The sequence below is a fragment of the Oreochromis aureus genome, linkage group 7 (assembly GCF_013358895.1).
Source record: "Oreochromis aureus strain Israel breed Guangdong linkage group 7, ZZ_aureus, whole genome shotgun sequence".
Taxonomy (NCBI): domain Eukaryota; kingdom Metazoa; phylum Chordata; class Actinopteri; order Cichliformes; family Cichlidae; genus Oreochromis; species Oreochromis aureus.
The window spans coordinates 51,881,554-51,909,524 of NC_052948.1; the positions used below are offsets into that span (position 1 = coordinate 51,881,554).

The 27,971-nt window shown below is 37.5% G+C and overlaps 2 protein-coding genes across 2 annotated transcripts; one reads left to right on the top strand and one right to left on the bottom strand.

The window, feature by feature from the left end:
* Nucleotides 1–734: 734 nt before the first annotated feature.
* Nucleotides 735–18,026, top strand: LOC116316029 (rhotekin-like). The gene is made up of 13 exons (XM_039615719.1): nucleotides 735–773; nucleotides 2,917–3,116; nucleotides 3,314–3,360; nucleotides 3,436–3,489; nucleotides 3,654–3,771; nucleotides 3,892–4,137; nucleotides 4,232–4,326; nucleotides 4,435–4,541; nucleotides 4,638–4,772; nucleotides 5,626–5,788; nucleotides 9,138–9,236; nucleotides 12,595–12,682; nucleotides 16,577–18,026. The coding sequence occupies exons 1-13, from the start codon at nucleotides 756–758 to the stop codon at nucleotides 16,581–16,583; spliced, it is 1,377 nt and encodes a 458-aa protein (XP_039471653.1). The 5' UTR covers nucleotides 735–755; the 3' UTR covers nucleotides 16,584–18,026.
* An 811-nt stretch (nucleotides 18,027–18,837) lies between these two features.
* On the bottom strand, nucleotides 18,838–22,941 carry arid6 (AT-rich interaction domain 6). The gene is made up of 6 exons (XM_031734681.2): nucleotides 22,740–22,941; nucleotides 22,400–22,553; nucleotides 21,879–21,931; nucleotides 21,365–21,462; nucleotides 21,111–21,276; nucleotides 18,838–20,675 (listed from the first exon to the last, which is right to left on the bottom strand). Exons 1-6 carry the CDS (start codon nucleotides 22,749–22,751, stop codon nucleotides 19,350–19,352), a joined length of 1,809 nt encoding a protein of 602 aa, XP_031590541.1. The 5' UTR covers nucleotides 22,752–22,941; the 3' UTR covers nucleotides 18,838–19,349.
* Between the last annotated feature and the right edge of the window lie 5,030 nt (nucleotides 22,942–27,971).

Below are 27,971 nucleotides of genomic sequence, written 5' to 3' on the forward strand. Positions count from 1 at the left end.
TTAAGAATGAGTTGGGACCTAACTGTAAGCTAACATGTAGAGCATCACTTCTTCCCTAACAACTGCTTATCCAGGCACCTTATACCAGATAATGACAAGTTGCTAAACCCAAGTATTCATAATTTGTGGCATTAAAACTGCCTTTGCTTATTAGTTTGTCCTCATTACTGAAGTACCACTTCACCATTACTTACCAGTTCTGTGTAAATTTTAATAAAGGTGAAACCTTGTACACTACTTCAGGATCACGTCATTGCTATGCAGTAATTCTTCCTAGTTGGCCACAAAGTAGCATGAAAATGTATTTAATTGACAAGCCATGTTTTTTTTTAAATTTTGATTGTTTCTATTAATTTCATGATTATCTATAACAGGTTAGCAAAAATGTCATGCAGTTTTGGACACTGGATGCATATTTACAATGTTCCCTTGTTTATTGTTGTTGTGAAGAATAGTTGGTTATCTTATATTTTATGGTTTACCTGTGTTTGAATTGCTCTATATTTAGGCATTCGTGGTACTTATGCTGGAGCTGATGGAATAAAAGACTGAAACGTTTGAGACTTTAATCCCTCATGCTGCAACCTCTTGTAGGGAGGCTTAAGACTGTTTTGATCTCTCTGTTGAGCAACTGACTGCTCCGTCTGCAGGTCCACTCTTAACACTGTTTCACTCAGCTGTGAGATTATCCAGTTTGCTCAGTGTACTTCCTGACTCAGCGGTGGGTGGAACAATCCTTCCTGCACACAAGGAAGATGAATAATAATACACAGGTTAGTAAAAGCATATTATTTAAAATATTGGCTTACTTTTAGATTCATGTAAATAGTGATTTGATACCTTACTTTTGATGACATCTAACAATCTAGGTGTTAAATGTAACCTTAATCGTTACATTAATAGATCTGTAAATGTCATTTCCATCAGTTCCTTGAAGACAGTAGAAATCTATTCAGTAATGAGCAGAAGTCTTTTTTTTTCTTTTTTTTTTAAAATATATTGCTTCTTATGAGCCATCTTTGTTTGAATTTTTTAAAGTGGTCTTGAGCAATAGTTCTCCAGGCTGTTGGAGAACATTGGCTGCCTTTTTGTTTTACCCCACTACAGTCCAGTCCTTGTACCTGACCTTTTTCAGAGAAGTACTGTGTTTGTTAAGGGATGATGTCCATGCATAACAGAAATCTTATCAAAAAAACAATTTTAAATGGTATTTTTAGCACCTTGTTGCAAAACAAATCCGATCGCCAACGCTATTTAGCTAGCATGGTGTCCAGTGTGACCTCAAAAAAATTGAGGAAACTGGACCAGCTGAGCATAAAAGAAGAAGTCCTAAAAACTATCTACAGCATAAGCCATTTCATTAGGAAAGGGGGAATAAAATGCAGCAAAGACTTGACACGGGACCTGAGACATGCATCTGGCCCTTCAGGTGATCCTTCTAATGTTCACTGAAGCTTCATCAGAAATGAAGAATCAGAATCAGAAATTCTTAAGGAAGAGAATACAGGAAGAAAAGCCCTAGCTATGCCAAACAGCACAAGAACTTGGCTGTGACATTGACATTTTTATTGACATTTTTAGTTCAAATGCTTATGGATGAAGTCAGGACAGATGTACAACGGTGAGTTTCTGCAGCCATCTGTAAAAAGGCTTCATTTATCAAAATGTCGGATTGAGAACACATTGCCAATGCAGTGAAAGCATAACTGGACAAAAACAAATAGTGATATGCTGTCAGTCATGGATTGGCTTCCCCCGAACCCAGACCTCAAGATCAGTGAAGCAGTGTGGGATCATCTTGATACAGAACAGAGCAAAAGGAAGCCCACATCCAAAGAAAAGCTTTGAATGTCCATTAAGAAGCCTGGAGAGCTATTTCTGAAGACTACTTAAAGACATTACAAGAAAGCTTGTCTAAGAAAACTGAGGCTGTGATGAAGGGTAAATGTGGTCATACCAAATACTGACTTTCAAGCTCAATAGAATTACACAAACTATGATTTTGCCTTTATAATATATTTCAATTAATGTTTGCAAGTTTCAATACATTGCTTAACCTATTTCCCATTTTCCATGCACACTTTTGCACAGTACTGTATGTGAAAGAAAAATTAATTTACTAAAACATATTTCTAGATCTGGGAGAAAAACAACTGCAAAACTAGAGTTTGTTTAATTATTTGAGCTCTGTTCATAGTGAATTACACATACCAACAAGGCTTAGGCTCAGAAAACATGACTGAATTATGCAACAGTCCTCTGATCGCTAAAGCTGTACTTCACCTCAAATGATGACTTGTTAATCACTTCAGAGGAGTGTGAATAAGAGCTCTTTGTCAAACAGGTTGGATAGTTAACAGCAATAAGTGCATAATGATTGGAAATTTACTGTTGATAGTCAAGCTACCTGATGTGTGTCTACTCACTCACTTTGCATCTTTACATTGTAATGCCCATATTGTTGAGTAAAAAACAACCAGTACTCTCAAACAGAGAAAAGCTCATTAGGAAATCTGCTTTCAAGTGGATGGTGCAAGAATTCCTTTAAGGAATTAAATCCGCTGCACATGGACTTTGTGCTTGAGACACACTAATATATTTAGACTTCTCAAAAACGTCCTTGTTAACACAAACCTTTAACAAGTACCTTGGCACTGCTTTCAGCTCACCTGAAATCAGTTTATCCTTTGGTGTCTGATGCCTGAACTATATCCAAGGATTAAAGTGATGCACCAACATCTTCTGAGCTCTTATGTAACAGCTGGTAATTAAAGCCAGCGACATTAAAGTTACTGGGCTGACAATAGCACAAAAGCAAAAATGATGTAAGATCTAGATAGTGTAAATAAAAATGCAATGTTTTGGACCTTTGTATTCTGATGTCATTGTCTTTTCTTTTACACAAATCTGTGGCAGGATACTGCGGTGCTTCAGCACATTGAGAGGGAGGTACGCATGCGTGAAGGAACTTGCAAGCTACTGGCAGCATGTTCCCAAAGAGAGCAGGCCCTGGAGGCCTCCAAGAGCCTCCTAACTTGCAATGCCCGCATTCTGGCCTTGCTCAGCCAACTACAGAGGATGAGGAAAGTACAAATCCTACAAAGTGTGGGATGCAGGTCAGATAAGTGAATTATAGATTGAGAAAGATGACATACACTTTTATCATAGAATAGAAAAAAATCACATTTGTGCAAAAATCCATGCCGCTTAGTAGCAGTTAGAGTTCAGGCAAGCTAATTCTTTAATTTGACCCCAAACCCAAACCTAACCTCATTCTGAGTGGTTGATTGACATACTACGTAATTTACTGCAGGCCATCTGATGATCTGGTGCCATGTACAGGAAAAGTAGCACTTTCAGGTGCGTTTCAAAAGATTTCTAAAAGTATTTCAACTAGGCTTTTACATTTCTAACACCATGGTGTGCACTCTCTAGACCTGCGAATCCCCCTCATGTGGAAAGACTCAGAGTACTTCAAAAACAAAGGAGGTAAGTCAAAATATAAAAAAAAAAGAGGGCATGTGATTTTCACTATGTGCACTAAATCCCTATGTACTGGCTAAACACACACAAACACACAAAAGATTCTTCATTCCCAATATATAACAATTGTTTTTCAACTTTAATTTACCTAAAGTTCTCCTTACTTGTAGAACTACATCGCTGTGCAGTGTTCTGCCTGATCCAGTGTGGCACAGAGATCCATGACACTGACCTGGTGATGGTAGACAGGACTTTGACTGACATCTGTTTTGAAAACACTATAATATTGTAAGTCTGTTTTTTACTGTTTTTTTTATTTGAGTTTGAAAGCTAAGTTTTAAGCCTTAAAAAGACATTTGCAAGCTTTTGTTGAAAAAAAAAGTAGATGCATCTTCTCTGTGTGAGCAGCAGCGAGGTAAGTCCAGGGTTTCAGCTTCGTGTTGAGCTGTACAGCAGTTGCGTGGTCGATGAATTCTCCCCTGGGGCCATAGGATCCTGGAGAGTGAGCCGTCTAGGGGGCTCTTTGGGATGCTCCTCTGGGAAAAAGATCCGTGCTGCATTCGAGTCTGCAGCTGTTTGCGGATCCATTTCCAGTGGAGGAGATGTAAGATCTGGAAGCGTGCCACCAGCATTATCACCCGACATGTTGACACTGTGAGCATAGCACTACAAGGAAACATTTTATGGTGTTTCTTGGAAAAAAGCAACAAAACCAAGAATGATTGTGCAAAGTTCTTTCTTTCTGAAGGGGACCTAAGTACAACCTGTTGGCTCACACAACCCTGAGAATTGAACATGTCCGGGAAGGTTTCAAGACACACGATTTATCACTTTCAGCAACAGGTGAGTCTCCTGTCCTCTCCTCTAATCTCCTGTCTCCTCCTTGAAATCTAAATATACATAAAAAAAGAATCTTTTTAAAATTCTTAATCCTTTTTAATGTTTTGCCAGAGGATAATCCATTCTGGTTGCCTTTGTATGGAAGTATGTGCTGTTGCTTAGTTGCTCAGCCTCTGTGCATGATTCAGCCAGTGATAAGTGGCCAAATCAAAATCAAGGTGACAATTTTTTTTTATTATTGTTCAAAATTGTTATTTTTTCAGTCATTTATCATTATTGTTCACATTATGACTTTTCTCACTGCTGTTGCTCAGCTCAGCTCAGAAGAGGACTGTAATTATCCTGAAACTGTCTATGGTGTCCTCAAGAGGCAAGCCCTTCTCTGTTATCAAAGTCAAGAAGACCTGGAGTCTCAGGACAATCCCTTGCTTGAGATTCCAATCAGAAAGGTTGGTTCTAAACAAGCAAAGTCTGATGAATAAAGAAAGTTATTCATTTAGCATTTTGTCAGTGTTGATTATAATTACACGCCAAGGCCACTAGAGTGCACTGATGAATTATTTAGTGGAGAGGAAAAGTGTTGTAAGGGTGAGGAGACTGAAATATTTCACATAGTTCAAAACAGTTTTTTAAAAATTATATTCTAATAGCTCTAATTAATAAAACAGTGATGTATGTCAAAGCTAGAGATAAAAAAATCTCCTTGAATCCCCTCTTATTTCTACCTTTATAAAGCCAATAATAATCACAGACAGGCACATTTTTAAATGCAACCTTTTCTGTTTAGGCAGGGAACAACACTGAGATAGAAGGATAGACTCGCCACAAGACAGAGAAAGTTAAGAACTTAAGAAACTTAAGAAAATGAGAACTGCAAACACTTGAGTATAGTTTTTCTCTTTAAGTGTGAGATTTTAGTTGCAAGATTTTCAGGGAGCCTCGTTTTTGAGGAGCTCAGTTTTACCATGTGATACAGTTAAATGGTGACTTCATGTTGTGGGTATGTGCAGAGCAGCTGTTTGTTGGCAGGTTTTGCAGGTGAGCATCATGGAAACATACAATGGAATTTTGTTTTTATTAGTTAACAATGACCATTCAGCTTTTTCATGCAGTATGCATGCAGTGATGAGCAGTTTATTGCCTGCGATGACGCCATTTGGGTAATACAAAGGTATTTCAGTAGATCAGCTATAGCATTGAGGCTACCTGCAGTGTCCCAGTTTTTTGCATACCTCCAGGAAAGCTCTCGTTTTGTACTTTTTCATAATAAAATCAAAACTTATTGTTTGTTTTTCCTCCCAGGATACCGTTGTCTGTTTGTCTGACAGAGATCCTGCCAACTGCCAGAATATTTACATCAATACAGAACATCAAGGGGAGGACATAACTTACATGCTTACCACATACATGCTTGAAGACACACAGCGCTGGAGGAAGGCCCTCTGTCAGCACATCTATAGCATGAGTGAGGCCTGAATGAACTCTTTGTTTTTTTTTTTGCTTGTTTGTTTTTTAAATTCTTTGAGCTTTACAAGCACTGACAGTCAAATCCCTGTCATTATCTACTAGCAGAACTTCTTACACTATCTTTACACAGAATGAGGCTGGATTTGCAAGGGAGACGTCACAGGGAAGTTTTGTCTGTCCGGTTTTTACTTCAACGAAATTATGAGTACGTTTATACAAGAACAGGGTGTGCACAGAACTAAACCAACAAGTGTGAACACTCTTTGAACAAAGAAAGTTCACACTTCTGCCAAGCTTGCATAATCCACAAAATACGATATCAAACTTGCAGGATGATTTTAATGAAACGTTTTGGAGATGTGCATGCACCAAAAAGCACACGTGCAGCACAGTTCGCGAGCCCATAGACATCCGAAACTGATCACACGATTTGTTGTTCTGTTGCAACTTTGGAATTTTTATGATGCTTTCTTGAAACATAAGGAGATTAAAAACAAAAAGATGGCATTAAACAAAGAAGGTGCAACTGGTAGGTGACATAACCTCGTATCACAATCAGTTTATTAGCATTCACGTCTATCTCGGCCGTAAAAACGTCTGGTTTCAGTCGGATGTTCGGAAAAAGTGATGATATGGAATTCCTTTACTTTTATTGTCTCTGGGCGGAGCCATGGTAGTTGTTTTCCCCACTTTTTTCCTTCTGCATACATAAGATAGTTGGTAGTTGTTTGCAGTATCATGTTGAGCCCTGATTACGGAGAATGTCGTTGGTTTTCATACCTAGTACCCTAGTAGGCCTTTGCCAAAACGTAGAAGTATTACTTCAAGATGCATGATCTTGTTTTTGATAAGGTTCCAGGAGCACAGAAAAAAAATCAAATCAGAAAGTAGCACCATAGAAATCAAGTACCAGCTCATATTTAGCTTCATTCTAACTTCATTCTTATTTTGGGTTGGGGTTAGGGCTTTAGTTTTTAGAGTTTTAGCCTTTATTTTGAAAGAACAATGGTGAAAAGAAAGCTCTGGGAAAGCTGGGAGAAAAACTAAATGGCTGCTTCAAGGCAAAGCCAGGCCTCTGCATTCGCCTTACAGTGTATGGGACACCTTCTCAATCCAGTGATCTATACTAGTTCCCTGACTTGCTCCTTTCTAAAGTTGTTCCTGTATTTAAGATCACTATGGCTTCTTTAAAATAAAAATAAAAAACTACACCTGGTCTTCTGTATAGTTAATGAAAGCTCACAGAAGCTGCTGAGAGTAAGTTGGTGGTTAACTAAAACATTACAAGGTTTGCTGTATCAGTGGGCAGATTCAAACTGTAAATAAGCAGCACATTCGGTATGCCACCATTAGATATTTCTTTGCATGACTGACAAAAAAAATACAGATTAGCATAGTTACAGTCACACCTGTCTTTTAATACAATAGAGCTAGAAAAACAAAGTGAAATTGAATCAAACTCAGTTTCCATTCTTATGAACGGATGGAGGCTACATATTATATATATATCATTATTCTATATAACATGCTAATAACTACACTTTGCATTCATCAATGCTGTTCATAGAATCAGATAAACTTGCGTGACAGTTTTTGTACTTTGTGTTACAGACAAAAAATCTCTCAAATGTTGAACTGAAATCTGATAAGGTGTTTCGGTCTGTTTCTCATCTGGCAAACATGGAAAAAATGCAATATTTATCTATATACGGGGACGAATGTAAGGGTTATCTACTGCATCAATATATCATTCCACCTGTATCCCCAATGCTGCTGGTGACATTATAGAAAATCAACAGATCAGCTGATGTGTATTTGTAATATTGCACATCGTGAGATGTTAAATGGATTACGCCCGTATTTCCCAACGGGTCCCCACAATGAATCGAGACAAATTTTACACCAAATGCCCTTCTTGACATAACCCTCCTGTTTATCTTGTATCTCTTCCTGGTTCTGAACTGAAAGGATTTTGTTCGCGTGTAAAGTGAGTGCGTTAGCCAAGTTTATAGACCATTTGGTATGTGACTCTTTCACACACCAGTAGACAGAGGAGGTAGTCAACAGTTCAAATACTTTGTTCTGTTGTTTCATTTTCGACTGGCATCTATGTACACTCAATAACCTATACTTATACTGAAAAGACAGCTAAATTGTTCTACAATTATGATTAAGAGCCCAAACAGAGGTGTTGCATTGAACTCCACACGCGATCAGGTGATTTTCCATGAGATGTGTCTAGGGCTTAATTGGATTAAATGACGAGGCCTAGAGTCACCCGGGTTGTTTTCTAGAGGTGTCCGTGTGGCCTTGTTCCCAGATTAACCAAGCAGGGAGGGTCATCAGCATATTTATTTTACTAATCCCACATACACAGGGAGACTCCTGTTTGTCTTTCTTCGGAAAGGTCATGCATGGAGAAATCACGATTGTACAAAAAAGAAGGTGTGTCTCTAAATAAAAATAGAATCTACATACCTCTGGGCTATTACTGTTAATCTTCATTGGAATCTTCTTTTAATAAGGCAACTGCAGAACATATTTCTACAGTGATATTGTGAGTAGGAGAATGTGACATTGCGTAATTTGTCAGTGTTAACAAGGGAGTCCTTGTTTGTCAGTGATCTGTCAGTTTTGATTTATTTATAAATTTTATCGATTTTTGAAAGAAAGTATTCAGAGAACCGTCCCTTGGGCTGCAACATGCAAAAAAAGATGCAACGGCAAAGCACCTTGTACATTTGCTGAATTTTCATTAGCACATTGGTCTTTATAAAATGCAAAATGTATACTGAGATGTGAAAATAAGTGGCTGTTATTTCGTCATTCCTGCATTCAGATTTTCTAAGAATCTGTTGTGATTAAATTACATATTAGATCTATTAAAGCAATACATAAAGAAAATGAAACAATCGTGAACATAAATAACATGTTAAAAAGGGAAAAGAAGCATAAGCTTGTTTAATTCTAACTGCATACAAACAGTGTGCACACAAGCCAAATGTGAGTGCAGATTAAATAAGCTCGATTCATGATGCCATCCAGTTTTGAGAGTTTTTGTTTTTTCAGTGGTTTTAGTCAGCCCTGCCTCTTGTCCAGCAGGTAAATCAAGACTGTGTCATCAGGTGGGAATGTCTTTCCGTGCTCAAGAATATTGAAATTACTGTACAGTGTGAATGTGGTTTAATATTGGTCAATACTGAAACACCCACTCAGGGCAATACCAAACATGCTTGCCAGCTAGTTTCAAAATAATTTGACAAGATAATTGCTGATGTCAATTTTGGATTGAATTTTTTCTATTCATCTGCTTGATAATTGGAATACTTTTATTATTATTTTTGCAGGCCATTGGAAACAGTGCTGTGACAACCTCATGAAGATACAAATGCCGAGCTCCAGGAAATCAATAACGATGAAGCAGGGATCTCTATACCATGAAATAGGTAGAGTAACATGAGCGATGACCGAGTGATACCTGCTTATGCCACAGCCCCAGAAACGCTGTTCAACTAAAACCTTAAACTATCTTACCAGTTATTTGGTTTGCCTAACTTGGCCAAGGAAAGTCTTATTCTCAAGTGTTTCACTTCCTGGTTAAACAACAACCACAAAAGTAACTGACTTTAATTTCTACATCTGACAGCTTTAATTTTTATCATTGTTTACTTCAAATTGACTTTAAAATAGACTTTTTCACTTTGACTCAATCTGCAAGTATCAAAAATAGATGAAAGCTACATTTACTGAATTTTGTTGACCACATGGCATAAGAGGAACTTAGCAGTAGCATGAGATGGTGTTGCCTGGTTGCACATCCTCCAGATGCTGAGCTACATAAGCATTTAGACTTACATTTCTACACACCTGACGTATAAATTAAGTATGCACTGTTACTTACCAACGTTTGGTTTATTGGCAACTTGCAAGTGAAATATTTGTCTCTTAATATCGCTAGCGTCAATATTTTTGTTGCTAGAGTTGAGGATCCACTCCAATCTTATCTATTCCTGACTTTGGTTTGCTACTATTTGTGAAGAGCATGTTCAGAGGGTTGAGGTTAAAAAACAATGATGTTGCATAAGAGTGATGCAAAACAAATAAGCTTAGTAGCTCAGCCCAAGCCAAATGCCCCTGTCACATAACACTTAGACTATATTGTCAAAAGCATTCACTTGTCTGTCATTACATGCATATGAACGTGATTCTTAATCTATAGGGTTTAATATAATATGAGTCCACCCCTTTCCAGCTATAACCTTGCTTTGTGCACTGGTGCGCAGTCATGTTGGAACAAGAAGGGGCCATCCCCAAACTGCTCCCACAAAGTTGGGTGCATGAAGTTGTCCAAATGTCTTGGTATGGTGAAGCAATGAAAGTTCCTTTCTCTGGAACTAAGAGGTCGAGCCCAACTCCTGAAAAACAGCCCCACAATATAATCGCCCCTCCACCAAATTTTACACTTGGCACAATGCAGTCACACAAGTAGGGTTCTCCTGGCAAGGCCACATGAGTTTGGAGCTCTGTAGAACAGTCTGTTCACTATGAGCCTCAGCATCTGCTGACCCCACTTTCTATTTGACATGATCTACTGCCTTGTGGCTGAGTTGCTATCTTCCCAGTCTATTCAACTTTGTTATATTAGCACTAACAGTTTGCTGCGGAATTTGCTGCACAGCTAGCAAACCGTCATGGTACTACGCTGGAATTCACTGAGCTCCTGAGACCCACCCAGAAGCAGTCTGCATGCCGAGGCGCTTGAGTTTATACACTTGTGGCCGTGGAAGTGATTGGAACACCTGGATTCAATGATTTAGGCTACGTCCACACGTACCCGGGTATTTTTGAAAACACAGATTTTTATATGCGTTTGCACCTTTCGTCCACACGTAAACGGTGTTTTCGGTCACTGAAAACAGAGATTTTTAAAAACTCCTGCCAGGGTGGATATTTTCGAAAACTCGGTTTTTGCGTTTATGTGTGGACGAGGAAAACGGAGAAAACGAAGCGTCAAAGGCATGCGCCTTTTTTGACGTCACACTGTGCGCCACGTTATTGTTTCGGTGAAATGAATTTCTACAATGGCAGACTTAGATAAAGTACTGTTACTGTTAATTTTACTCTCTGCAGTGTTTAAATGCTTACATATACACACACAGTTACTGTCCTCCCACACACAGGACTCAGTTTTGCTTCTATGCGCCATCTTTGTTTACTCTTTGCCACCCAGGCTTCTAGACTTCTGATTGTCCAACATTTCTACACAGTTAGGAATATATCGCCACCTGTTGCTTTGGCATGTTCCTGGCAGCGTTTTCCTTCATTTTTGATGTTTACATGTGGACAGGATTCTTTTTTAAAACTAAAAATGGAAAATCTCCGTTTTCAAAAATACCCGTGTACGTGTGGACATAGCCTTAGACAGATCATATCCTGCTTTATCATTTAACTCTCAAATGTCACTCTACTTTACAAAACGATGTCTTGATGCATGCTCAATCATCCAGGTAAGTAAATCCCAAAGGGTTGATTCTGTTCATCTTGACTTAGCGACGTCTCTGTGAATGGTACTCATGGCCATTGATCAATGGTCTTTGATCACTTTACTTTGATCAGTAGTTGCTGATCAATGGTCATGTTAATTTGTATATTAATGATCAAGGAACTAACCTCCCAGCCCATTGTTCATTCAGTGGTGCTGGTTTCAATTGTGCGATGTACTGTTTATAAGGTTGGGGAAACCTGCAGCCAGCTGAGACTGAAGAAGTCACTTGGATGAGTGATGAAACGTTTCTCCCACTTGAAAATGCTACGTCCAGATGAACAGAATCAACTTTTTGGGAGTTCGAAAATCATCATACTTTATTGAATAAGACTGTAACTATAAAAGGTGTTAATGTATTTAAATCAAGTAAGAAGAAGAGAATCATTTACACAGAAATCTATACATTCATCTCTTTTTTGCAACCAGAGGAGTCGCCCTTGCTGGTAATTAGAAAGCGTGCATGTTTGAGAGACTTGCTTTGGCTTCATTTTACAGATTGTGAGATTACATCTATCTTTAATATACTCACATATATTTAGATGGATCACACGGCTGCCTGAAGTAGAAAGAGTGGGATCCATTTAAAACTGGATAATGACCGATGAGACTACACAACCTGTGTAAACCTAATCATTTTTAAGTGATTTACAGATCATGTGGAATTACCAGGGAAACACTATCTCCCCTAATCAGAAGGGAAATGTGCTGTAGACTAGGGAACACAGTTTTTTCGTCTTTGTCTGCATACATGCTTGTCTCTCCATAACAGGAATTCAGACATTCTTCACCTGTAAAAAGCTGGAGTAAGACCTTGACAAACGAGTTTGAGTAAATAGCAGGATCTAAGAGACAAATAACACTACGGAACAATGACACAAAAGAACAAATCTGATACTGTTGACGTGAATAGCCGCATTATCTCAGACACCTTCTGACTAACATGTCAGTCAGACGGAATGACAACATGTTATAAATGAAGCACCGGGTGTGTTTAAATAACAAAATGTTCTTTTCGAAACTAGTTCGAAACGTCTCTATTGCTAAAATAAGTCACAAGGAAAGAAAATGACTCTAAAAGGAAAAAAATGCTGTTGAGGAAAAGAGTCTTTTAGTTCCTCCTAGTTAACTGCTAATCAGTTTGAAACGTCTCCAGTAAGAAATTGAGTTGTTTAAGATAATCAATCTGGAGTTTTACAACTGAAAAACTGATTGTTTCTTCTACTCCTTCTATTCTTTCTTTCTTTCCTCAATATTTTCAGCAACACCCTCCTCGCCCAGAAAGCAAACTGAGGTTCCAGATTTAAATACTGATATGCGCTCTTTGCTCTCTACATACTACAAGGAAAGGTAGGTTTTCTACACCAATGTGGGTGCAGTTTTTTTAAAAGCATGTCAAATACACCTGCATGTATTTGCCAGCAGGATTTGCTTTCTCTTTAGTCCTGTTAAATAGTAAATCCACTCCTAATGCTCACCACCACACGCATAATCACTTGTTTTATTATGACATTCCAGCACAGCTTACCTTGTAACTACAAGCAATGAAACATTACACTTTGCAATTATTATTCATTATGACCCTGGCAAGTTTTCCGTAGGCAAGGCCCATGACTTAGGTATATTTTGTGGGCTAGATGTGGCTACAGTATACCTAATATGCCTGACATCTGGCCCATATAATGTAGAGCTGTCTTGATTATCTTAAACTCTTTGAGTTGTAAGAATAATTACTGTGAGCACCGCAACTTGTGACTGTAAGCGGAACCGTACAGTCACAAGTTGCACATTAAGCCTATTTGTGAGTCAAGTTTATTCTCTGTCATATATAATGCATGCACAAAGTTGTGTATATTAGGTCACAATTGTCTTTTTCTCTCTCATCTGTCTAAAAGACATTGTTCCAGCACTTTGTTTAAATGCAATGCATGAGAAGTAAGTTTCTTCTGGCAAATCTTCCAAACATGTCTTTGTCTCACTGTACTGTCATTAACTTAAACAGTTAAAATCCCAACTGAGGCCTGTAGAGCCTGAGATGTAGCTCTTGCGTTCTGAGCATTGCACAGTCTGACATTGTGGTGAATTTGCTGGGATGTCTGCTCCTGGGAGGATTTAATTGATTTATTTAGGACAGTGCATGTTAATGAACATAAATGTAAAAAAAAATTACATGAATGTAAACATACCAGATTATAGCCAAGGGCTAATTTCCATCTGTTGTCCTTAAACATAAAAAAAATAGACATAATAATTCATAAAAATTCATCATTCATTCATAATAAAAACTCCATCACCAAACTTACACATACACCCCAAATAAAACATTAAAACTATACAACTTATACATGATCACACACTTGATTTGTCCATAACCAGTTTTTAACCTTTGCCTTAAACAAATTGCATGTAGAGCATTCTCTAATGGGTTGAGGAAGACTGTTCCACTGATGGCCACCCTTGACAGAAAGGACGTTCTGCCCAAATGCTGTCCGTCTGTGGGGTATAAACAAGTCTCCTCGGATTGTAGCTCGAGTGGTCCTGTCTGAGCTTTCTTTATGCCTAATGAACTGCTTTAGTGGTGGTGGAGCAAGGGAGTGTAAGACTTTATATATTAAACACACTTTTTTAAGTTTCACTAAGTTATTGAAGTTCAGTAATTTATTTTTTTTAACACATGACAGTGGTGGTGGGAAGTTGGTTTTTTGTCAAGTAGTTTTAAACTTCTTTTATAAATGTTTTCAGTAGTTTTAAGTGTTGTTGGACAAGCAAGTGACCAGGATGTCAAACAATAGTCCATATGAGAGATGATCATTGAGTAAAAGTAAGTTTTTGCAACATTCATATTTAAATTATTACGTATATGATTAAAATTTCGATTATTAAATTTAAGTACCTGGGACACTTTATTTATGTGACTCTTGAAGGATAATGTTGGGTCTAGAATGACCCCAAGATATTTAAATTCTGGAGCTAATTCAAGCTCTACTCCATCCAGGAATATGTTTGACTGCTTCAAGTTTAAGGGGCGTTTTGAAAAATACATGCAGACAGTTTTTGAGGTGTTCAACATTAGGCATGAGTCCTCCAGCCAGCTATGCATTAATGCTAAAGCAGCTGTAAGATCTTTTGCCACCTGCTGGACACTATTTACTTGCGTATATATAACTGCATCATCCGCATACATTTGAGCAAATATATTTGGACAGACTTCAGGTAAGTTATTGATAAAAAGAGAGAACAATAAGGGCCCAAGAACAGATCCTTGAGGAACCCCTGTATCACTGAAGAGCCTGACTGGAGATATTAAACTGAGTCAATCTGGACAACAATATCTGATTGGCAACTGTCTTGGATTTAAGAATAAGAATAATTAAAGAATAATTAAAGTGAAAGGTGTGATTTTCATTCTGTACTGAAGTTTACAGCAAAAGTACATATATACAAGCGTGCACAAATCCAGTGGTTACAATTGTGTCTTTCATGCGCTCATCGAGATCAGCAGGAGACACAGAAATGCAGGTCACAGTTAAGCAAGATGAATACCTCTTAAAGTCATACAAGCATTCTCTTTTGTAATCTGGACAGTGTTTTTCAAACACTAGCTGATCTTAGCAAATAAAAGTTACAAGTTCAAGTATGCACATAATACACCTTGTCAAAAGCAACATACTGTGTTCAGGAGTGTGGTGATTTGTGCACAGAGAGAGGCCAGAGATCAGTCAAAACATATCTCAGAGAACAGGTTTTACAGTTTGATAGTTGATATATGTGAGGTAAGAAGCAGAGAAGATGACTAGACAGACTTTCACAGTGATGGCTTTGTTTAGTTTTCAGATACTTTGTGTTCGTGGTTCAACAGTGTTTCTTTTAACAGAATACCACTAATGAGTCAGACTGTTACACCGCATGCATAAACATGCTGTGCATAGCTGCGGGTTAGAGAATAGTTACATATATGAAACTACCTGACAGTTTTCCAACTTTGTCTTAAGAGAAAAATGTTTGGCAGGGAGAAATAATGTCTCAAAAAGTAATAAAATTTTGGGCTTGAGTCCTTTCAATGGCCAAAGACAAATTCTGCAAAGTTCTGCACCTAGTGAGGTTGCATAACAGTTTAATCAGTTAGCTCATATATGTATAAGGTAGATTTATTCTTTAATAACAAAACACAAAATACAAAGAAAAACAAAAATACAAAATAACACTTTGCACCACTGAAACCCATTTTAATATACTTTATTATTATTATTTTTATTTATTTATTTTGTGTCTATCGTACATGTGTAACATTCATTTCATTGTTTAATAGAATCGTAACTCATATTAAATGAGAAAAGCCTTTAAGCAAGTTTATGTTTTCCAGAAAAATAGATATTCAGGAACATGAACTCAATTTGTTACGTTTTTAAACGGTGATAACCTGTTACTGTAATGTACGTAACAAATGTAAAATTTATGAACTATACTCAAAAAGTAGCCCATGTTCTTTTTAATATGAAAAGCTGTTGTCATTTTTCATCAAAATGTACAACTTTAAAGACCTGCACTGCATCGCGATCAGAATAACACAAATATACAACTTCAGCGATTTGTGTGCAAATTTGTGCATTGCGTTAACAATACACAACAAGTTAACCTTGTAGAACTCGGTGGATGTAATGCAAATTTTAATGGCTCGTTAACCTGACCCCACTCTGCACCCCTTTAAAGTTTGATCAGTTTGATCGGAATTCTTTCAAAGCTTTTCGAGGTATTGTGCTTGCAAACAGAATGACATGCATGCAAACTATATCAAAAATGTAACTGTCTTGGCGGAAGTAAAAAGAACAGACAAACAGAAACACACAAAAAACAACAAAAAAAAAAAACACTTGGACTTACCTGGAAAACAGACAAACTGACATCCTTGTGACAGTAATCTAGCAAATAACATACGCTTATTCTTGTAAGTAAAGCAACCATATCCTCATACCAACAGATCATCAGATAAGAAACTCACAGTTGGAGTTCTGGTTTTGAGGCCCATTTGCTGAAATAACTTCAACTGCCAAGAGGGTGTGATGCTTTTATAGATAATGGGAATGTTAATGGGTGAGGGAAAGGGAGGATGATTTTCATCTACAGACATCTATATTACCCAGTAAAGATAAGATTTATTTAATAAGATTTTAAGCCACTGTTTTGTTTTCTTTGATTCTTTGATTTATTCTTTTTTTGTGTTGTCCCCTTTTTTTTTTTTTACAGTTATTGATCACCCTGCCAAGGATACACTGGGAAAATGTGACACACACTCCTCAGCTGTCCATTTCTGGTTACCATGGCCGGTCAAGGAGTTGATAATTGGTGGTCTTTCATGATTTGGAAGGTCACCAGAATTACTCGACTGTGCTTACTTTTTTCATGCTACTCCTGAATGGATCCAAACTGTTTGTCCAACAACAATGGTTAGCAATTTTTGGAGTGGAGGCAATATAATCAGATTTCATTTGGAGTTGTAATTTTGATTCCATTTACCTTGACCCCTTAAGTTTAGTTACTGTGCTAAACATGAAAACATCCATTTATTAGGAACCCAGTTGGAGAAAATCACGTGTCGCTATTTTATGTACCACGTGCAGCAACATGTGCATTTATATTTTCGCCTGGTTTCATTGTTACACAGCAACACATGCTTTAAATTTTAGTTACGCCAACGTGGATTGACCATAACATTATGCTATTAAAGAACAAAACAGAAGCAGTCTCCCATATTTCTACTGAGTCATAAGACAAGACTCAAGGAAGAAAATCTTTTTACTGTAAATCAAGAGCACTCCTTGCATTGTCTACAAATAGTTTCATTGATGTTATGCTTGTTTTGGCCACACCTCTTGGAAGCATATAAAACTTTACACTTCCAGTCAACATCCTGTGGAGCCAGAAAAAGCATATTTATGGAGAATTCGGGTAGGAATCATTGACAGGTTTCTCAGAAGTTCGTCACTGGGCATGCCTTACTGGTAAAGAGGACGTGTGAGAATGCAATAAGTAATTAGCACTAATCTAATCTAATCTGGTACCCGGAGATATCAAGGATGCACAGAATTCTTCGAGGCCTCACGTCACAATTAGGAATTGCTAAAATCTTATCTTAAGTATTATGTTTTAGTATTTTGTTTTCGCCTTGTTTTGTGAAAAAAGAAACTTGAAAATTCATGGATGACAGATTACATTTCATTCTTAAAAAATATAATTTTGATTTAAGAGCTTGAGCATACTGGTGGACAACAATTAGAGATAAGACATTATTTTGATCAATTTAATTTATGGCAATAATTATGACATTAACTTTACACTGGATGGTGGTCTAATACATTTGTTGAGCTCTGTATGTTATTATAAAAGACTTTTAAACAATTTGTAAATGTAAAACTAAAAAATACATTGTGTGCTTTATTTTTATTATTACAAATTTCCTTATAAATTATTCATCCGAAAGTGAACTTTTCCGATAACTTAGGTTTGTAGTAGTTTGACTTGATGCCAGTGCGCACGTTTGAGGATGTGAAGCACACTGCATTCCGCTCTTTAAATAGATTATGTGTAACACGGAAGCACTAAATTACGTTAGGCCTGAGGGTTTCCTGGGCTAGTAAACCTGTCAACTGATTTTTACGCTATTTTTGATCAACCTGTCCAGGGTGTACTCTGCCTCTTGCCCTGTGACAGCTGGGCTAAGCTCTGACCCTGGATAAGCGGAAGAAAATGGATAAATGGAAAGACAGCACATGACTATTATATGATTATAACTTTGACTACCCATACAGAGGCCCCAGTTAAGCAATACTGTGCTGTGTAGTTACAGTCAAATGCCTGTCTGAACATGTCACAGGCATTGTTGGTTTGTAGTGTTTTTTTCAAGCTTTTTGAAATGTCAAAAATGCATTTAGGGGAAATAAAAAGAAAAAACAAAACAAACCCAGGAAACAGTAGGATCAACTTTGATCTACTCACTATTGTTCCCACTGTTAATGGTTTAAAGCACTATTCAAAAAGAAAATGGGATCATAATAGATTTTGTAGGACTTTGTGATGTTAATTAGCAATTTGCACGTAATAAATTAACGTCTACTGCAGTGGGAGTGTCCCTTCTTTTTCAATGTGGCTGTCACACCTTAAAATTCCATATGTTGTTTTCAATCAAAGAGTAGTAATTACATAAATACAAATAAAAATAGATAGTAAGCTGCTTATGTAACATTCAGGTATGACAAATAAAAACAATGGTCACTAAAGGACGACTGACGTATCTTCTTTTCACTAAAGTGAATATATGCCTGTTATTCTACTGCAACTATGCAAAATGTTGATTAAAAAAAGAACAAGTAAATCTAACATTTGAATAGGAAAGTTCAGGCATAGCGTCTTGCTTTAAAAACAACTGAAAAAAGAGGATTAAGAGAAATGGTTCACAAAAAGGAAGAATAAAATAGTGTTCACTACATGTAAATGTGTAGACATTTAGCTAGTAAGGAAAAATGTTTATATTTAATGGGAGTAATTCTCCTCTCATCTCTTCCATCTGAAAGCACAGCGTTACAGTTACAGATCTTCCAAAATAAAACTGTTTCTCCAGTTGGGAAAGGTTTACAAAAAGAATTTATTCTTTCAACAGTTTCATTTCACAATATAACTGGTGTAAAAAAAAATAAAAATAAAAACTCTATCAACAAATAGAAAATTTTTCTTCATGTGCTTTAAACAGGATTGCACAACAATGAGACTGAAGTGTTAAATGCAATCAATATTTCAGTGCAGAACACACAAAAATAGTGCAGATTATCTTTAAATCAAGCTCTGCTTAATGATTTGAAGGATTGCTTGTATTCCTTTTTTGTGTTCAGCTGATACAAATTGATTGGCAATAAAGCTGAAGTATATGCAAAATATAGAGCTGTAATATGATACAGTATGTACATGAGCTTGAGTCAGCTTTGACATGGTGTTGGTGTGCTTGTGGTATTGTCTTAACTGGCCTTCACAATGAGCTTGAGATGATTTTTTTCAGCTTCATGACTTCTTCAGTGGTGAGCTGAATGAGAGGAGCAGAGCTGGAATTGACCGTGAGCATAGCTGAAGACTCCGTCTTCGTCTGCTGCTTCCCTCCCTGGACGTCTGAGTAGAATTTATAAGCAAAGTCTTGCTGAGTCCTGGGGGGACTAGAGTCGCTTTCCACTTCAATGGGGGATGACTGGGTCTCTCTCTTATGGGCTTCCCAGAAACTGGGCGACTTGGAGTTGTATGACTTATTAATATCCTGCTGATCAGTTGACAAGACATCCTGGCTGACTGCATTTTTCAAAATGCCACCTGAAGCCAAAAACTTGTAGCTCATGAATTGGTTTTGGCTTTTATTGTTGCGAGTGAGGTTTGGCACATTTCTGAAGGTTAGATCTTCAGCAGAACTGTGGCGTTGGGGATTCGTGTGAAATGACAGGTTGGTAGGGAAAGTGTTTGTGTTGGGCCAATTCCTTTCTGTAGGGTGTCCTTCCTGAGTAGGCTGAGGAGCCTTACTTTCATGCATCATTGTTGAGGACTCGCACATCTTGAGCAATTTATGAAACACTGACAGGGGTATCTCAATTTCCATTTTTCCATCCTTCTCTTGAGGGAGACTGGGCAGTATTTGACTAAGATTGAGCCCCATCACTTGTGGAATCACTTTTGTCTCTTCTTTTGGCATGACTGCAAGGTCTGTGTTTGGAGAGCAGGGTTTTGGTGCCACTGCAGCAGCCTTTGTTCCCAGTGGCAGAGCAGAGTCATATACGGGACTGCTTGAGGGTGCTGTAACACTGACATCAACGACTTGTTCATCCTGTGCTTTCATGGTATAAGGAGAGGGTGCAACTCCATCACTTGACTCGCCATCTTGTGTCTCAGAGCCTTCATTTGTCAGGGTCCCGGTATGATGATGGGCGTATAGTGTGGATGGTTTGTTCAAAAACTTTGGGTTCTTGCTGGCTGAAGGTGGAGCAAATGATGAAACAGGGTTGTTGCTGATGTCCTGGGGTGATGCTTTAACGCTGAGGTTCAGGGGCTCAGCCAGCCCGGATGTGGTCTTGTACCGCTCTGCCAGGTAACGCAAGTGCTCTAATGGTTCCTTCACCCTCTCTGTTGAGTTTAGACAAGGCTGACTGTAAGGAAATTGGGGCTTGGGAGCAGGGGGGTGTTGTGTGGCCAATATTGAGGGGGGCACAGGGATATACGGGGGCAGAACATTATGGCTTGAGTGATAGTAGGGAGGGTAGTGGAGAGACAGAGGGAAGAGATTTCCATGTCGGTCTGTCTGGAGGTTATGAAGGTTCTGTTGAAGAAACACAAATGGTTCATCAGGTGTTTGAAGAGTAGTTATGGGGCTACAGAAGAAAGTAATTCCACTCTCATTGCTGCTTGATAAACTTTACATAGTGTTACTGTTAGCCTGATAGTTGTTAATTTCTTTATATCTTTGCTTTAACAAGGCTTTGGCTCCTGTTACATACTTTCAGTACAATCTATGAAGGTGGTAACTTTCTATGTTGCCCATTCTTCAAAAAAACAAAACAAAACATAACTTTCCTTTAATGTAATGATTTATTTATTGTGTTTTAAAGATAAAATTTTAAACTAACAATGACAGGTTCTCTAAATAGCCACAAGAGTAAATTGTTCAATATAGAATCATTTTTCACTTAATATAATTTAATATAATATTATAATATTTTTTGTGTGAATGTCAGTAAAAAAAAACAATACCAACCTGATAGACTGGTACGGATACCAGCCTGCGTTTCGCTGGTCTCTGGTCACCGTCGTCTTCTTCTTTACTGTAGCCGGCAACAAAGTGGAATGGCTTTGGCTGATGATGAGGCAGCATGGACCTGATGGATATGCCTTTCACGTGGCATTCATAGGGCAGCAGCAGCCTACACAAATAAAAAAAATTGGATCAGATAAAGACAATATAATTCCCATTCACAGCCAGACGGATGGATGGGCGTAATATGAACTTACTTCTCATAGTGTCTGCGGGTGCAGGTGGCTGCACTTGTACTTCGAGGGTTTCCACCAAGTGTATTGTAAACTTGTTTCCACAATTGCTGAGCAGTCACCTAGAGCAATACAAAAAAACCTCAAAATGTAATGTTTGTTTATGCTGTGTGGAACGCAATCAGTATCACATATTTCAGCATACATATCTTAAGATAATTGGCAATGCACCTTCCTAGACTGTCTGCCTGTTAATTAATCATCAGCCACAACAATGTCTTTCATCTGACTATGAATGGCATGAAAGTAGCATTAGTGTGACTGTGAGTTTTGACATCTTAGTAATAGTATTTTTTACTGCAAGCTTAATTAAAAAGACCTTTCATATCAGAAATACTAACTTACTACTACAACTATTACTACTATAACAATAATACTAATACTACTCTTACTAATACTAATACTTTTAATAATAATTATAATAATAACCGTCATTATCATAATCATTCTCATAATAATGAGATTATTAGATCATTACCTGGTGGTAGCCGCCCAAGTCATTGACAGTTTTGAACATCACAAATAAATCAACTGAAAAAATGGAGAGACATACATGTTAAAACTCGACCGTGCAAATTTAGGAATATTAATTTCACTAGAAACCATTTTTAAAAAATTACTTTCTCAAATAATTAAATAACTGAGAACTACATATCACAGTTTCTCAGAGCTGAAGCTGATAGCATTTAAAACTTGATTCAACAGCATGAAACAGAATGAAGAAGCAAGAAGAATATGTTCTTCATAGCATTTAAAGAAATTAGCAAAGAGATGCAAATTGTTTCTTTTACTCTTATCGATACTACTGATTTATTGGTAGGTTCACCATCAAAACATTTCATTTTTGAAAAAGGAATAATATTTCTAATGAGAATATTTTATAATTATACTTTCTAAAGTGTTCATACATAATTTTTCCCCACATTAAAAAATTGTGAATTAACACATCCTTAAACTGTGAATCCAAATGTGCTGAAATTTGAAATAAATAATATTTACTTTGTTTGAAGCCCAGATGTGGGATCCTTTCTATTGGTGTATCTCTCTTCTTCATAAAAAGGTAGAGTTCTTTGAGAAATTGTTCCTCTGTGATCTCCTCCACCAGTTCTTTGGGTCGCTCTTTGAATTCATTGTGTGCCATGTTCACTTGTACCTGGGAATGCAGTTAAAAGGAGAATTATTTTATGCTGTGCATCATGACTAAACATTTGTTACTTGTGTTATTTGTGTGAAATATGATGAACACCTCATACTTTTTAAACAGTTTTTTGATGATCATAAGTAAATGCAGTTACAGGGTGACTATTTTTAGGATTCTATCAGAAATGCTGTTACTCACCTGTGTTTCCATTGAGAGAACAAGGATAGGTAAGGTTATTTCATTGCCCGATTAGACCAGAGAAAAAGCTGTCTGCTACTACTCTAATACAGTGGTTTGTACTTTCTCCGGATGATTTGAAACAAACAAAGATCGCTGCTGCTGCTCTCTTGTCGTGTCAGTCATGAACTTATCTCCAGTGTCTGTGTGACAATGTGAGAAACTAGCAGTGGGGGTGTTTACTCTAACGTCTTCGTGCTGAGATTTCTATCGCCAAACTGGTTCAACTTGCTCTTCAGCATGCGCCCAAAAACCGTGTACTCCTGTCAAACGCTTCACATATTGGTAGAATAATGAGGAAACCAGTGGAAATTATTGCAGATCATATTATAATATATAAAAAGCTCAGTGAACGATAATACACTGCTCAAAAAAGTTAAAGAAACTAAATTAATAAGTTAAAGTTAAAAAAAAAACAAAGACAAAAAATGGTGGTGGTGTGGGGCGAATCATGCTGGATATCTTTACTGATCCCCAATAGGTAATGTGTTAGGATAAGGATGCCACATCTTTTGAAGGAAATCAAAATTATCACAAAAATAAAATAAAAAATGATGCAGCAGGCTAGTCTGTTTTGCAGAAATTTCATTGCAGCAACTCAAAATGGTATTCAGTAGTTTTTCTGGCCCCCACGTGCTTGTGTGCATGTCAGATAATGTTTGGGCATGCTCCTAATGAGAAGACGATGGTGTCCCAGGGGATCTCCTCCCATGTCTGTCCAGGACATCATTGAGCTCCTGGATAGTCTGAGGTGTAACGTGGCAGCGTCAGATGGGCCGAAACATAGTGTCCCAGATGTGTTCTGCTGGATTTAGGCCAGATGAGTGTGGGGACTAGTCAGCTGTGTAAATTCCCTCACCCTCATTGTCGTGCACCAGTAAGAAACCAGGACCCATTGCCCAACAAAAGGACTGACAATGGCTTCAAGGATTTAATCTTGAAATAAGGTCTGTGCGTGCCTCTGATTGCAGCACCCTCATTATGCCCATCCCAAAGAGATGAATAAACCTTTTGTGTACATTAATTTCTGTGGTTTGTTTTGTCTGCTGCTTTTTAATTTCAGGTTTAAGTAATTAATATCCAACTCTGTCTGGAGATATTAGACATTTAAAAAAAATGCTTGCAAAGCCAGAGAATCTCCAGACAATTACTGTCCGGAGGAAGGGGGCTCTCAGGCCACCCTCATGAAGTCTGTTTGTGATTGTTTTGTCACAGAGATTCACACCACTGTCCTGCTCATCAGATCATTTTGTAGCTCTGACAGAGCTCATCCTGTTCCTTCTTGCACAAGGGAGCAGATGGGTTAAGTACCCTCTACAGTCCTTGTCCAACTCTCTTACAAAACTTGTAATACCACACATTGATGTGGCATCTTGGAGGAGTTGGACTACCTGTGCAACCTCTGTAGCGTCCACTGACCCTAGCCAAATGCAAAACTACTAAAAAAAACAGTTTGAAAAGATTAAGAGGAAAAAAACATCAGTGACCACCATCTGTAAAACCATTCCGGCTTTTGGGAACGGTCTCATTGTTGCCCCTCTAGCGCACCTGTTGTGAATTTCATTAACACCAAAGCAACTGAAACTGATTAACAACCCCCTGTGTTACTTAACTGACCAGATCTGTGTTCCAGAAGTTGAACTGCCTCGATGCTGTACTCTGAATAAAAAGTGTCCCTTTCATTATTTTTTTCAGTATTCCTACATAAGTGAAGGGCAGAGATTTTTGGAGGGTTTTCAAATACTATTTCAACACACCATTTTATATTTGGTGTTGTGAAATATGGCTAAGTAGTCTAAACCGGTTGAGTTGACAAAAAATAACTCCCTCAGGCCTCTATTTAGTTTGTGGGAGTATTAAAGTAAGTCCGAAAATAATAAAATGATCAATAGCAGGTGGTGGATATGATTCAGAATATGCTTAACATAAATATTTTCAAAGAAGTAAGTATTTACAAGAGTTTTTTTTTTTTTTTTTTTAAAAAGAAGAATACTATTTGGAATAGAAAAAGAAGAGCTCATTCGTTTCAATTCAGGGACAATTCTTTCATTCTCAGTTTAAAGCTGACAGGAGACAAGTATTGAAACTTACCAAATCATAAAAAAAGTTATTTACTTTTCAAAATAACTAAAGATGTAGGCGAATGTGGGTGAATGTAAAAAATGGATATTGACCATTGAACTCAAGGGTGGAGCTTTAAAATCAAATATGTAGCATAACACAAGGTATAACTAATGTCTTCTTGTAATTTAAGCAGAGAAATGCAGCATTATATCATCTGTCTGCATTGACTCCTCCCAGTCTTTGTGCGTTGTTCAACGTTGGGGTGTGGCGACTGCCCTTATCAAAACACTGAACTTTCACAAAGCACAAATGAAATAACGAAGCAATACTGGAAGAAGGAATATGGGTGAAAGTTTTAATCCTTTTTAGTTCCTCTTCAGAATATTATTTGTTTAAATTGTGCTTCACAGATTAGGGATTTGTCAACAGTGGACTTGTTCCAGAAACACAAAACAGGGAAACTGCAGGTGCATGCATGTATCTAGGAGTTGATGTACATCTGAGGCCCTATATATGTATATAGACCTGACAATGTTTGCATGCTTTTCAGCATCTTTTTTTTGCGCTTGGTTGCTGTACACACAATTTGCAGCTGCAGCTTTCCAGCTCAGCTGCAGACATCACCAACAACCTTTTGAAGGCTTTTTAGTCATGTAGGTGGTGCTGCTGTGAAACCAGACTGGGCCATAATCCTTGCTATAATTGCAGCAGCCTCATTATGCCCATCCCAAAGAGATTAATAAACCTTTTGTGTACATTCATATACACATATCTGTGGTTTATTTTATCTGCTGCTTTTTATTTCAGGTTCAAGCAATTAATGTCCAACTTTATCTGGGCAGAACTATTCTGCCCACCAGATATTAGACAATTAAAAAATGTTTGCAGAACCGGTCTTTATAACCACGTGAACCCTGTACCAAATGCCCAAGACATTATAGTATTACTGACATAAGCAGTCATCCACCTGAAACAACCTTTATCACAGTCTAAATCCTACTAATGAATCACAGTTTCTATTTTCACGATACCATGCAAAGTAAAAGAATGGAAGACTACAGCCTGATGTAATGTTTTTCAATAAAAGTACACAGTTTTACATTGCTGTTCGAAAAAGCCTTAAATATTAGATGCCTCACATCTCCTCCGTTGTATAAAGTCCTTGGTGTCTGACACTATTAGAACTTGTTTATAAAAAGACAAATTGGACAAAAATTCAAGAAAAAAAAAATGACCTTTATCTTTAAAGCCAACAAGTGAACATTTTTTCCAGAGATACTGGTTCAGCTGCATATTCATATTGTCTTGTTCCTGCAAGAACAGTATGTTATGATTACACCCTAAATGTAATTAACCCTTAAAGTTTAACACCTAAACACAACCTGTAAATTAATTCAATTCAATTTTATTTATATAGCAACAAATCACAACAGCAGTTGTCTCTAGGTGCTTTATATTGTAAGGTAGACAATAATGCATACAGAGAAAAATCCCAACAATCACATGACCCCCTATAAGCAAGCACTTTGGCGACAGGGGGAAGGAAAAACTCCCTTTTAACAGGAAGAAACCTCCGGCAGAACCAGGCTCAGGGAGGGGCGGCCATCTGCCGTTCCCGGTTGGGGTGAGAGAAGGAAGACAGAATGAAAGACATGCTGTAGACCAGAGATTAATAACGTGTGATTCAGCAGAGAGCTCTGTTAACACATGTTGAGAAAGAAAGGTCACTGAAAAGGAAATACTCGTGCATCATGGGAATCCCCCAGCAGCCTACACCTATTGGGGCATAACTAAGGGAGGATTCAGGGTCACCTGATCCAGCCTTAACTATATGCTTCAGCAATTAATCTTTTTTAATCTTTTTTTTGCCAGGGCATGTCAAGATGGGCAGAAGTAAAAGAAGGTCAGTTGGAGATACTCCAAAGATGATTATCTGGCAGATTTAAAAGAATTATGCCATATAACAATTGTTCAACTGTAAATGCAGTTAAGCAAGATCTCAAGGTGTTGGGTAATATCGATTTCTCTATACATTTCTTGTACATGAGGATTTTTATTTTATTTTATATTTTGTATATAAAGGGTGGATGTGTCTTTGCACTTTAAAGCCTCAACTTTAGGCTTCTCGTCTTCTTTCTTTATTAATAATAATAATGATAATAAAGCGAAGCACTCAAACAGCGCAAAGCTCCTGCCAATATACCTCACACTTTGGGCAGTATTTACTTAAAATAGAATAGTATTGTATTTTGTATATATTCTTTTTTTTATTGTTGTTTTTAAATGCATTTTAAATGTTTGTAGTGCAGTAAAAAACAGGTGATGGTAGCATGACAGATATTTACTTTGATTACATCATTATGAAGGAGCATATAATAGATAAGAGGTGCTGATTTGTAAAAAACTGGACATGAATAACCTGAGGTTATTATGTAACACTATACCACTGTATATTTCTAACTTCTCACCAGCTCGTTCTCCTTGTCTTGACACTTTCACTGTAGATATAAAAGATTTTGGGTCAACGGGAAAGTCATATGTAAAATGTGAAAGTGAGATCACAGGTTAACTGTGGCTTGCCATTTGGATGCAAACTATAATGTGATATTTAGAATCCCCATACATCATTCCCTAAATGCCTATATGTTGTTAATACAAATAAGATATAGTTTTAAATAGGTCAATATATCATTATTTTCACTTATTATCCAACTTATTATTATCACATCTTCAGATCAATCTATTGACATTAAAGGAGAGGTCAGACGTCAAATGCGATATCATTTTTAAAATTTTATGCTGTACTTTTTAATTCACTAGCTGGGCCCATGTCCTCATTTTAGGTTTGACAGCATTCTAGCAGGTAAAGGTGAATGCTTGGACATGAATTAAGCTGCGGTTTGGGGAAGGCCTCGAAGGGGACTGGCGACGGCTCCCAGGCCTGGCAGATCCCCGTGTACTAAATGGATTTTTAACTATTGACAGAATGACACATATGTAAATGTGCAAATACGGCCAAAAATATTACCTCCTTGGCAGAGAATAATATCAATAATAATAATAATAAATGTAAAAAGGTTATGTTTATAATTTACACCTGGTAACCAATGTTGCGGCCGTTGGTTACCA

What these genes read in the sequence shown, in the direction of transcription:
- arid6 (XM_031734681.2), bottom strand. An exon ending in ACTTGGGCGGCTACCACCAG is followed by an intron (nt 21,463 to 21,878) that starts GTAATGATCTAA and finishes GTATTGCTCTAG; the next exon opens with GTGACTGCTCAGCAATTGTG. An exon ending in TATCCGTACCAGTCTATCAG is followed by an intron (nt 20,676 to 21,110) that starts GTTGGTATTGTT and finishes TTTCTTCAACAG; the next exon opens with AACCTTCATAACCTCCAGAC.
- LOC116316029 (XM_039615719.1), top strand. An exon ending in TTTGAAAACACTATAATATT is followed by an intron (nt 3,772 to 3,891) that starts GTAAGTCTGTTT and finishes CTGTGTGAGCAG; the next exon opens with CAGCGAGGTAAGTCCAGGGT. An exon ending in TTTATCACTTTCAGCAACAG is followed by an intron (nt 4,327 to 4,434) that starts GTGAGTCTCCTG and finishes ATGTTTTGCCAG; the next exon opens with AGGATAATCCATTCTGGTTG.